Source organism: Camelina sativa, chromosome 9 (assembly GCF_030686135.1).
Source record: "Camelina sativa cultivar CO46 ecotype springtype chromosome 9, ASM3068613v1".
Classification (NCBI taxonomy): domain Eukaryota; kingdom Viridiplantae; phylum Streptophyta; class Magnoliopsida; order Brassicales; family Brassicaceae; genus Camelina; species Camelina sativa.
In genome coordinates, this window is record NC_141888.1 from 11,591,135 (window position 1) to 11,603,204 (window position 12,070).

A 12,070-nucleotide genomic window follows, 5' to 3' on the forward strand; every position below is an offset into this window, starting at 1 on the left:
GTGCAAGGGAGAGTAAAGCTACCAGGATCTTCAAGCTTCTTTGCTACTACCTTGTTTTGAATAATAGCACTACACTCATGAGTTAAGATGACCATTCCTTGTAGAGCTTTCTTCCTCTCCATAACTGCATCCTTGAGGAACTTGTTGTATGATGGGTTCAGCAAGAATGCATCAATGATAGACATTGTAATAACAACATCCTTCATTTTTGCATCAAACATAGCTCTATACTTGTCCACTTGTTGCTTCTTAAACCTACCAGAAAATGGCAATCTTGGTTCATAGGGTGGATGCACAAATAGTGTTTCTTTAGTAACACCTTTACTTTTCTTGAAAACTTCATCAAGGGTCTTATCTTGCTTTGGTTCCTCAACCACTTTATTCTTCCCTTTGTCAACCCCAACTTCTTCAGCTTCTTTGTCTTTAACCAAATCTTTCACTATCAACTCATCCTCATCCTCAATCTCAACCACTACCTCCCTTCATTTAGGCTCAATGTCCCTATTGAGCTCATTAGTAGGTAGTTTCTTACCACTTCTCAGCATTATGGCATTGATGAACTCCTTTGGGTTTTGTTCAGGTTTCCCTCGTCAAGAACCCATTTTTCTTGCTGAAGAGGAAGAAGCTTGTCCCTGGACCTGTGTTTGCAACCTCTCAATCTTAGCTTTTAACTCACCATAGACATTCTCAACCTTGTTCTGCATCTTTCATTTGTGTGGCAAGTTCAATGGCACCTCTTCCTTGTCCCTCTAGGAGTTGTCTAAGTAGAGCATTTGTGTCATCTACTTGACCTTGAGAGTGTGGTGCATTCATTTATTTCTGAGGTTGGGAACAGGTTTGAGGTTTGTCTTGGTAGTTCTCTTGAGGTTTAGGCTGATAGTTGGGTTGGGAAGGAAAACAAAGAGGTTTTTGTGGTGGATAAGTCTAATCTTGTGGGTTCTCCACATTGGTGCTGCGGTAAGAGAGGTTAGGGTGGTTGCGGTAATTAGGATTGAACTTGTTATACCCTTGGCTACCTACATAGTTGACTTCCTCCTGACCCTCAACACAAGCTTCCATACCTTCTTTTTTTTTTAATCTAATGTTAAATAATATTCAAAAGAAAAATAAAACTTTTTTGCAACTTGTGCAACTTTGTTTGAGAATACAAATTATTGAAAAGCGATTAAACCTTCACCCTTCACCCTTAACAACGAGATTGTAACCAAGTCGGGAACACCTCATCATACCGCCGATCGCCTAACTGTCCAATAGCTAGAAGTTGATCTTTAACTTGCCGATCAAGCCACTCTATCAATGCTGATACAGGCTTTGGCGCTTCACCATGGCGACGCCCATTCCTTTCCCTCCAAATTGTGTATGTGGCAGCTTGAAAATCATACCGAATAAGGAACCCCTCCACCAGTGGAATGTAAAGATTTGATATATATTCAATTAGAATAGACCAGTCGGTAGTGTATTGTGTCTTTAGCAGACCTTTAGCAAGACCTGACCAGACTACAGAGGCATAGTGACACTCAAAAAACAAGTGATCCCTTGTTTCGATGGCTTGTTGACAGAAGGTATAAGAACCAGCAGACACCCCATTCCATGTGACCATACGCGCCCCTGTCGAGAGACGATCATGAGCAGCCAACCATACACAGAAAGAGAATTTTGGAGTTGCATGACCAAACCAGACCCCCCGATGCCACGCTACCGCATTAGTCGTCATACGTATGTGGTTCCATGTATCCCAAGTGATAAATTTGGGCCGGAAAACATCATTTCTCCTGCGCCAGAGTACTCTGTCGTCTCCCTGCTGCCTGTTGTGACTAGACTGAAGTAATGCAGCTTCAATCTCTTGTAGGTGATCTGCACGGTGACGTCTGCGGTGATGAGCCCATGCCTCTGCTAGAGAACTCTGCCACGGTATCCCAAACTCCACAACTCCTCTGTCTCCCACAACCTCCGAGAGCATCCCCATACCAGACCAATTATCAAATCAAAAAGAAATACGTTCGCCATTACCAACATTGACCTTACAAAATGTTTTAGCCACGTCGCTGTATTTCAGGAGTTTTGTCCAAATCCAAGAACCAATAGATGAATTACTCTTCACTGACCAAAAAGAAGCACCCTTTAACAAATTCGCATGCGACCAATTTACCCATAAAGAGTCTCCATGAGATACTAGTCTCCATATCAGTTTCAGACAGCAAACCTTGTTTGCCTCATAAAGAGATCTTAGTCCAAGCCCACCTTCCCTTCGAGGTTTACAGACCACCTCCCAAGCCACCTTTGCCTTACGTGTGTTCATCTCCGCTCCATACCACAGAAAAGCTGAACACATAGAGTTAATCTCCGCAATACACGCACTCGGCAAACGATATGCTGCCATCCAGAAGTTGTAGACACTCTAAAGAACTGAAGAAATCAAATTAAACCGACCCGCAAAAGAGAGATAGGATGCTGTCCATGAACCAATTCGTTTCCTAAGCTGCTCCACCAACGGTAAGCAGTCAGCAGAGGTGAGCGGTTTGGTGACTAGGGGGAGTCCCAAATAGCAAACTGGGAGAGCACAAACCTGAAATGGGAAACGCTCCGAATCAAGGGGTTCTGCACTACCAGCCATATAGAGTGTTGATTTCTCCAAACTGAGTAAAAACAGTGACAATGCCCTCTATTGACCGTACTTTACCATCATATAGCACCATGAGGTCATCTGCACAGCTTAAATGAGTGAGACCAAGGTTCTTACACCGTGGGTGGAAACCAAACACACGTTCACCAGCAGCCTTGTCAAGGAGCTTAGATAAGACATCCATACATATTACAAATAAATACGGTGAGAGAGAGCAGCCTTGACGAAGACCCCTAGAGCTTCGAAAAAAACCAGCTAACTCACCATTTACTTGCACTGAGAACAAAGCTGTTGTTACACACAACATTATCCAGTGAATGAACAAAGGAGGAAACTGTATCGCAGTTAGAACCTTGGACAAAAAAGACCATTGCACAGAATCAAAGGCTTTGGAAATATCAATCTTTATAGCACAGCGACCAGATAGAGTCTCCTTATGATAATTGTTGATTAGCTCAATAGCAAGAAGGACGTTCTCAATCAACAGACGATCCTTGACAAAAGCAGACTGATTCGCAGACACAAACTTAGGTAACACCCTCTTGAGTCTGTTAGCGATGAACTTCGAAATAACTTTATATAGCACGTTGCAGCATGAGATGGGTCGATAATCTCGCATTTCCACAGCAGAGACCTTCTTGGGAATCAGGGCTAGTATTGTGGAGTTTGTACCTTTAGGCAAGAAACCTTTGGCAAAGAAAGATTGCACAGCTAAGACGAATTCAGTTCCCAACACATCCCAGGTTTTTTTTTTTTAAATTCTGAAGTGAAGCCATCTGGCCCCGACGACTTGTCATTCGGCATTGAGAAGAGAACCTTCTTCACTTCCTCACCAGTTACTTCTCGTGTTAGGATTTGTTGATCAACGCTAGAGCAGCGAAAAGGCAACAGAAGTTCAAGATCCTCAACCGTGGATCCCTCAAAATCACTAGGTATGAAATGCAGGAACTCTGTAAAGTGTCGCTCTGCATCATCCTTGATTTCATCAGCATTTATAACCACTCTACCATCAGAACAATGGATCTCTTTAATAGAATTCTGTGCAACCCGAGTTGCAGCTGCTCTATGAAAGGCTTTGTTGATCTTGTCGCCTACCTTTAACCAGTGCAACTTTGATCTTTGCTTAAGGAACTTCTCCTCCAGCCCTGATAAATGATCCCAATGAAGATAGGCTGCATTCTCCTCCTCCATCGTTAGAAGTGATGGGTTAGTCGAATTGGCTTGCTGTTTTTGACACAAATTTTCATACGCTTCCCTCGTCTTCAAGACCATATTACCTAGACGGCGTTTGGCTAGAGAACATAGAGCTGGTTTGAGAGCCTTTAGTTTCTTGGAAAATCGAAACAAAGTTGACGTGGACAGGAACAAAGGGGATGTGCCCCGCCAATGATCGCTAACAAGTGGTATAAACTCCTCCATCTCAGTCATGACATTAACAAACTTGAAGGGTTTGCGCCTACGACCCTGATTTTCTCTCTACATCATGATCCTGCACCTTAAATGATCAGAGCAACCCCCTGCTGCAAAAACGTTATAAGACTGCGGATACATCCTAACCTAAGTGGCATTCACCATCACACGATCCAGCTTCTTTAGTATTAAACCATCTTCCCGCTTGTTACACCATGTAAAAAGCGGACCCTGCCAAGCCATATCAGAGAGAGAACAATGGTTAACAACTGACTGGAAATCCCTCATTCTTCCAGTGACAATCGGACTGTCATCAACTCTAGAGTGTTTCTGCATATCCAATATTTCATTAAAGTCCCCGAATAAGATCTAAGGCTTATTGTGAAAGATAGGTGAATCATGATGAGCTTGTATCTCCCGCCATAACACTTTACGAGCCTCCACTGTATTCAAACCATATATGAAAGAACAGAAAAATTCCTCTGCTTGCTCATCCAGTTTCACTGAGCACGTTATCATCTGCTCACTTTTATAAAAAGGATCTATCCTCACATCATCCTTCCATAACATCAATCCTCAAATCATCATTCATAGTTAGTTAAAACAGACCATCCAGGAAATAAACAACTCCCCAACCGCTGAGCCTTCATCTCCCAAACCCGAGTTTCCAGCAAACACCCAAACTTGAAATTATTACCCTCCACCCACTGCTTTATAACAGAATGCTTAGAGGTTTTATTCAAACCACGCACATTCCAGCAGAATCCTGACATTAATGTTTGGTTGGAGGCTTCTTACTCTGATCTCTAGGAGGATCCCTAGCAGAATGAGTAGGAAGATTTGAAGTCTGTTTATTTACTGATTTTGTTCCTCGATGTAAATAAGTCCTCAAGGTCACATCCAATTGTTGACCGCGCTTTACCGCAACTGCTGCAGCCCCGGTTTGGCGTATTGTGACATTAGAGTCATCAGAATAACTTGCAGTAGCTACCTCACCTGCAGTCGTAGCTTTATCCGGTTCAATGTTCTCTAACAGCTCTGTTTCATCCCCCAAAACAGAGTAAGAATTCTTCAAAATGGAAACAACATCAGGTTAGCAGCCGCTGGCTGTTTTCCCGGACTGAGACGACTTGTTTTCGGCGTGATCCATTCCTCCACCGAAGGACACTCTCTTGGGACCTCCGGCAAAGAAGCAGTTGGAATCTTTGGAATCTTAACTACAGCAAGTGAGGGGCGAACCTCATCACTTACAGTCTGGACTTGCTTGTCAGGAACAGAAACCTCAACTCCGACATCCTTTAAGGGAGACTATGTCGAAACTTGCGTATCATGCACCAAAGCCTCAGGGGATAAACAAGTTGCAACAAGATGACCCCATTTCCTACATCGAGTACACCTTGGCGGGAGCGTAGGATAGCTATAATGTATCACTGAGTCCAATTCCCCTTCCTCTTGGCCCGTGAAAACATACTCCCGAGGGAGCTCTTTAGTCAAGTCTGCGTGCACCATAATTTGAGCCTCATCAAAGGAAACACACGCCTCTGTTTTTGGATGCAACCTAATAAGACACAACAATAGGGAGATCCATAATGTTCCACATTCCACGATTCAGCACCCGGTGCCTTATGCCCTCATGTCTGATATGAAACTTAATCGTAGATTCATTGACTGCAAAAACGTCAATCAATGATGTCCGATCCCCAAGCCGCAATATCTTATTCACTATCATGTGAATCTTTCCACATGTGGGGCTTTTGAGTTGAGAAACTTGCCAATCACAAAATCCTCCCATAAGGGTTTTGCACCCGAAAACACTTCCTTTGGTACCACCACCGTCTCTTTCCTATCAACTTCCAATACTTCAAACTTTTGTTTAGTGAAAACTCTCTTCTAAGCCACCTGTAGGAACGAACGTTTACCATTTACCGCAGGTGGAACCTTCGACGAGACCACCCGTGAACCCTCCTGAGCATGACTATTCCCTGAGGAATTCTCCCCCAGATCCTCCACAACCACTGTATCTCCTCCACCCTCAATCCCCCTCACCTCCGAACCCTTCTCCTGCGGTAGATCTGCCGTAAGCCGTCCCGGAGATGCCTCCGACGGCATCAAACTTGATGAGAACGCAAAAACCCTAGTCGCACTTTTTTCGCCCTTGCCACGTCAGCACTTTTTTTTGCTCCTCAACTTTTCCATACCTTCTTGATAAAGCTCACATTCATTGACAAAGTGAACTTGCTTTTGATTTGCCATAATCATCTAATCCATCTTGTCATTCAAAGCTTTATCTGCTTGCGGTGCTGCTCATTCATATCAGTATAGTCCCTTGGAGTTCTATCATAATCCTCTTCATAGTTCCCATCACTTTGAGCAAGATTCTCAACCAACAAAATTTCTTGTTCTGCATTTTGACCCAAGAAGTTTCCATTGCTTGTTGTATCAAAAAGCATTATATACTTAAGCAAGACTCTTCTATAGAGTGTACTTAATTGTGATTCCTTGGAGAAACCATGATGTGGACATTGAGAGATATACCCCTTGAATCTTTCCCATGCTTCACAAAAACTCTCATTCCCCTTTTGAGCAAAACTTGATATTTCATTCCTTAGTCTTCTTGTTCTTGTAGTAGAGAAGAATTTGGATAACAAAGCCGTCTTACATTGATCCCAGGAGGTAATGGTGTTGTGAGACAGATTTTTTTCCCAAATGTGAGCCTTGTCACCAAGAGAGAACCGGAAGAGGCGTAGCTTGAAGGCATCTTTAGAGATACCATTGATCTTAACAGTCCCACAAAACTTATCAAATTGATCAAGTTGATCAAGTGGGTCTTCCATTGCCAAACCATGAAATTTTGATCCTTGCACCATGTTGATAAGACTGGCTTTGATCTCAAAGTGATTGTTCTCAACTGGTGGAGCTCTAATACCAGTGCGGTGTCCATTGACATTTGGTGCATCATAAGCTCCAATGAGAGGGGCTTGTCTTGGTACATGGTTTGGAAATCTATCATCATTGGGCTGGTAATTTCATTTCTGACCAGCAACAGGAGGAGGGTTGTTGTCCATAGCTTGTCTTGCTAACCGGCGATTCTCTCGCTCAAAACGGTAGATGTCGTCAACACGCTCAATCAAGTCTGCTTGGCCTTGACTTCTCAAATTAATACACCTTGCAAAAGAGAATTCAAAAAACCAAAGCAAACAAACTACGTAACAATTTAAAGTAAATGAATAGGCTCAAGCAAAGTTGAAATCCTAATGGTTAAATTTGAGAAGTCTGTTTGGCCTTGACTTCTCAAATTCATACACCTTGCAAAAGAGAATTCAAAACACCAAAGCAAACAAACTACGTAACAATTTAAAGTAAATGAATAGGCTCAAGCAAAGTTGAAATCCTAATGGTCAAATTGAATGCAAACGGGCAACAACGCCAAATTGATTAGTACGTTTACTTCAATCAAATTATCAATCCATAATTTGCATTAATCAACTCACTAAGAATGCACAAAGATGCTTAATCTACACTTAAACAGGAATATGTTCTTTTGTAACAATCTTAACTAACAAAATGATTCAAAGAAAGAAAACTAGACAACTCAAAGCAATGTAAACTCAAAGAAACAAGACACAACTAAAAACAGATTTTAAATCAAGATTAAACAAGTGAACCTTGGTCAAGGTAATTGACTTGGGAGATAGCTAACCAATTCTAGATGTCTAAGCAACAATCAAGAACAATCCTATGGCTAAGAACACTTATGCAAATCAATCTATTTCCATGATAGAGATCCTACGCTAATCAAGTGATAATCAACAATTTCCAAAGGTAATCACAAGGTAAGCATGCATTATAAACAAGTCTAAATACCACTAAACACCCTAATCATCAATATCCATTTGCTAGGAATGCAAAGCTCTTGAATAGTTTGGTTCAAGAATTTCATCAAACACCTTTTGGGCATGGAAATCCTAATGTCTAGATTCAAGCTTGATCAAGGCTATCTAGCATTATTAACACTAAACAAGATAGGAAACACATAAATAAAGCCTTATACATCAAAGATCAATCATCTATCTCCCTAGTCTACCTAGCCCAAAGTTATATTGATCTACTCACTCATCATCATGATCACATAAATGAAAGAGTTTGATCTTTGTGAAATCATAATAAGAGACTATAGATTAAGGGATTTGAAGAAAAAATTGCTATTAAAAACTTAAAAGTACTCAATCATTCAACAAACCAAGAGTAAACAAGTTTAAGAACCCTAAAAAGCTGCTAAACAAAAGATAAGTCTCCCCTTAATAGGGTTAGAGTATTTATAGGAAAGTAGAAGGGAACCCGGGTCAACCCAACTGGGTCAAACCCGAATCTAAAGTAAAACAAGTGTGGACTTAGGCGGCTACGGGGACGGCTTGACCGATTGACATGTCCGATGGTGTCAATCGGTCACCTTCTGGCCGATGGGGGTGGCTGATGATGGCTCCTAATACGTCATCCGATCGAGTGAACCAGGCAGCTCTTGGCCGATTGGGAGTGATCGATTGGGACAGCCAGGCAGCTCTTGGCCGATTGGGGTGGCCGATGATGGCTCATGATCGTGTGCGTCTCCAGTTCCATCGGTTGTCACTTGGTGGATGGGGTGGCCGATTGAAATCACACGGCCATGGTTTGGCTGATTGGTCTGGCCGCTCATATCTCCTGATTCTTTGTCACTTCTTCAACTTCACTCTTCTTTGCTTCTTTGCTACAAAACAAATCCAGATGCTCCAAATGTGATGAAATTATTCCAAGAACCTAAGAGATAACACACTAGATGCATATGCTCCTACAACAATCTAGAAAGACAAGATTATGCAACAAAACTATGCAAAAACAAGGCTTAAAACCCAACAAAAACACAAGATATCAGCAACGTTGCGTTGGTCGTTGCAAGGTACTCCTTTGTGGGACAACCTAAGTCAAAATGCTCATTTTGGTTGCGTATAGGGTTTGGAAGCCCTAGGGATTGATATAAAAGGCTTATTGTCAACGCTCTTGACTTGTTATAGCCGTTTTCCCCTTTTGCAAAAGAGAGAAAACTTCCAGAGAATACATGGAGATGTTCTATGCATAATCTGGAGAGATTTGTTTCTGTGGTTGGAGATCTGAGGCCGTGAACGTGTTAAGAGGGTGTTGTGGTGCTTTCTCTGGTCGTGTGTGGTCTATTTCTCTATGTTTTGCAAAGGTGAGTGCGGGACCATGGCTTATCTAAGTGATTAGATGTGTGTTTTGTGTGATTTTTTGGGTGTTTAATTTCTTGTGTGCTTGTTTGTGAGTGTTTTTCCTGGTGTTTGTGGCCTGTGAAGGGTAGATTTAGAATCACGGACATTGTGGCGACAGTTGGAGCTGAGAGCAGTCGGAAGAGATTGTGTTCGATGATGCTTTGGCGATTGCATCGATCGACACAAGGAGTGCATCGGTCAACATAGATAGAGATTTGATGGAGACGCGAGGTTGCATCGGTCAATGTAAGGAGTTCATCGGTCGACAAAAAGGCGTTGCATCGGTCGATGCAAAGGCGTTGCATCGGTTGATGCAAGGAGTGCATCGGTTTATGAAAGGAGTGCATCGGTTGATGCAAGGAGTGCATCGATCGTAATTGATGCAAGGAATGTGTTGGTCGACACAAGGGCGCAGTGTCGATGCATGTGTTCAGAGATGTCTGATTTGTTTGCTTTTGTGTATTATTTATGTTTGTCTTTTCGCTTGTGTGTATAGCCCAGTATATGGGAGGATCTCTGATATATTGTGTTTTTGTTGAATTTTAAAACTTGTTTTTGCATAGTTTTGTTGCATAATCATGTCATTCTAGGTTGTTGTAGGAGCATTTGCATCTAGTTGGTTATTTTTCAGGATTTTGGTGTGACTTCATCACATCTGGAGCATTGGGACTTGATTTGGGGGAAAAGAAACAAAGAAGAGTGAAGTGGAAAAGTGGCAAAGGACCAGGAGCCATGATCGGCCATGTCCTTGAAACACATTATGTTGGTGGTATGGATTGATGGATGTATGCAATGGTGAGATATGAAATGAATGAATGGCAGGGTGTTTCAATTTCCCTTATGCAATTGTAGTACAAGAGGTGTCAATCCAATCTGAGGGTTGTGAACAATCAGGATGTGTATATGAGCCTAAGTTAAGCCAAATATGCAAAGGATGTTTGTCACTAACAATCCTATTAATGAAATGTAATGAGCAGAAAGTAAAACTACTAGGACTAGATGATGAATGTAAATGGAACAGAATGATTATCACTACAATGAAGCTAGAACAGAAATAGAAACTATGCTAATGAGCTAATGCAAGACAATAATGAACAGAAAAATAAGCAAATGCAACAGGAATGCAAATAGAATGAGACTAGAGATAAGACAGGACAACTACTAATCATAAACAAGAGTTCTGGGGATGAACTCGAGCAGGCACTCGATCGAGTGCAGGGTCGAGCTGGATAAATCCGTGAAACAGAGCAATGCAAGAAAAACAGAGCAACACAAGAACGAATCGAACAACAATCAAACAGCAGGATTAAGACTTAAAAATCAATAAACAAGGAAGGCCTTGAGGAGGGATTCATGGGCTGGACTAATGATTGAGGTTATCTAACTTGGTCAACAAATCTCAAGCAAAGCTTTGAGCTAATCTCTAGACATATAAATCTAAGACAAGTTTAATCCACTCTCATGGCAAGAAACAATCAAACTCATGCATCTCTAGACTTGTTCTCACAAAGAAAAGAATCTACACAAGCAGGCATTAAGCAATATGTCTCATACCAAACAAGACCTCTAATCTCTTAGCAAGCCTAATGGTAAGCTCTAGATCTAGCCTTATCTATGCTCCTTAAACATTGGTGTGATGCTAAGATGCTTGAAATCAAACCCTAACTTCTCAGTTCAGGATTAGCATTAAGAACATCTACCCTAGAAGAGATTCTACCAAAATCAATCTTGACCAAAACAAACAAACCTCAAACACAACCCAGCCTAACCCATCCTCAAGATCCTAAGCACTACTTACAAGAACACATGATGAACATCAAAATCATAAACCCAGAAAAATTCGAAACTTGCATCAAATGAAAGATAAGACAAAGATCTACAATAATGAAAAAGGAATCAAACTCAAATTCTCAATATATTGAAAGTTATGGAACCAACAATTTTGAGAGATTCTTTGTTCTTCCTCTAAAACAAGTACAAGATCTAAGAAAAATAAAAGTGCAAAACGAATAATTCCCAAAAGGGTAAAAAACTAGGTTTCTGACTATTCTAAAAAGCTGCCCTCCTTGGTGGCTGCAGGTACAAGGCTTTATATAGGAGAGGAGGTGGAAGCCCTAAAAATACTAAAAGACAAAATAGTCAACGGCTCGGTCAACTCGACCATGTGCTCGGTCGAGTGGCTGGTCGAATTGACTTTTCTTCTGCTTCCTCCACTCGGTCGAGTCCTCCTCTGCACACGGTCAAGTGTCTGGTCGAGTGTGGGGTCGAGTTGGACTCTGGACCTTGGTTCTTCAGCCTTAACTTTCTTGCTTTTCCTTCATGATTGCCTCACTTTTCCTCAGCATTGCTTCCATGCTCCTTAAGCTCCATAATCATCTGATTATGCATGAAAAGATGCAAATGCAATGCAACTAAACTCTAATGCATGATTAGTCCTTAAGCTATGCAATAATGGTAAAAATGGATAGCAAAAGATGCAAAAGATGTGAATAAACTAAGGGAAAACATGGTAAAATATATGAACATCAACACCCCCAAACTTAGTCTTTGCTTGCCCTCAAGCAAATAAATAAGACATAAGAAGGTAGGTGAGGTTTGAAAGTGGGATCTCAGCTCCTAAAGCTTGCAAATAGACCATCTAGAATCAATGTCCAAGTTACTAGTACTATGATGCAAGTTGAATGAGCTGTACCTAAAGATTTTAGACAAGCATATCACAACCTTTACTGATTTGAGCCTTAGATATCCACATGCATTCAAATCAACCATTTCCTTT

At 41.5% G+C, this 12,070-nt stretch overlaps 2 protein-coding genes and 1 non-coding gene across 3 annotated transcripts; 1 reads left to right on the forward strand and 2 right to left on the reverse strand.

Annotated features, from left to right (window-relative positions):
• Positions 1–1,186: 1,186 nt before the first annotated feature.
• LOC147938091 (uncharacterized) lies at positions 1,187–1,966 on the reverse strand. The gene has a single exon (XM_087465465.1). The coding sequence runs from the start codon at positions 1,964–1,966 to the stop codon at positions 1,187–1,189; it is 780 nt and encodes a 259-aa protein (XP_087321591.1).
• Positions 1,967–1,984: 18 nt separating this feature from the next.
• LOC147938092 (uncharacterized) lies at positions 1,985–6,142 on the reverse strand. Its single transcript, XM_087465466.1, has 12 exons — positions 5,960–6,142; positions 5,683–5,876; positions 5,465–5,591; positions 5,213–5,329; positions 4,956–5,102; positions 4,643–4,740; positions 4,463–4,559; positions 4,196–4,363; positions 3,397–4,099; positions 2,895–3,310; positions 2,681–2,789; positions 1,985–2,373 (listed from the first exon to the last, which is right to left on the reverse strand). The coding sequence occupies exons 1-12, from the start codon at positions 6,140–6,142 to the stop codon at positions 1,985–1,987; spliced, it is 2,748 nt and encodes a 915-aa protein (XP_087321592.1).
• Positions 6,143–6,538: 396 nt separating this feature from the next.
• Positions 6,539–6,645, forward strand: LOC147938093 (small nucleolar RNA R71). Its single transcript, XR_015567476.1, has one exon. It is a non-coding gene; the product is annotated as a small nucleolar RNA R71 (small nucleolar RNA).
• Positions 6,646–12,070: the final 5,425 nt, after the last annotated feature.

Bases quoted from the DNA above. Each gene is read 5' to 3' on its own strand.
- LOC147938091 (XM_087465465.1), bottom strand. From the start codon at position 1,966: ATGGGGATGCTCTCGGAGGTTGTGGGAGACAGAGGAGTTGTGGAGTTT.
- LOC147938092 (XM_087465466.1), bottom strand. From the start codon at position 6,142: ATGCCGTCGGAGGCATCTCCGGGACGGCTTACGGCAGATCTACCGCAG. The intron at 5,877-5,959 runs GTAAATGGTAAA...GGAAGTTGATAG, and splicing joins CGTCGAAGGTTCCACCTGCG to GAAAGAGACGGTGGTGGTAC. The intron at 3,311-3,396 runs GCTTCACTTCAG...TCTTTGCCAAAG, and splicing joins CAAGTCGTCGGGGCCAGATG to GTTTCTTGCCTAAAGGTACA.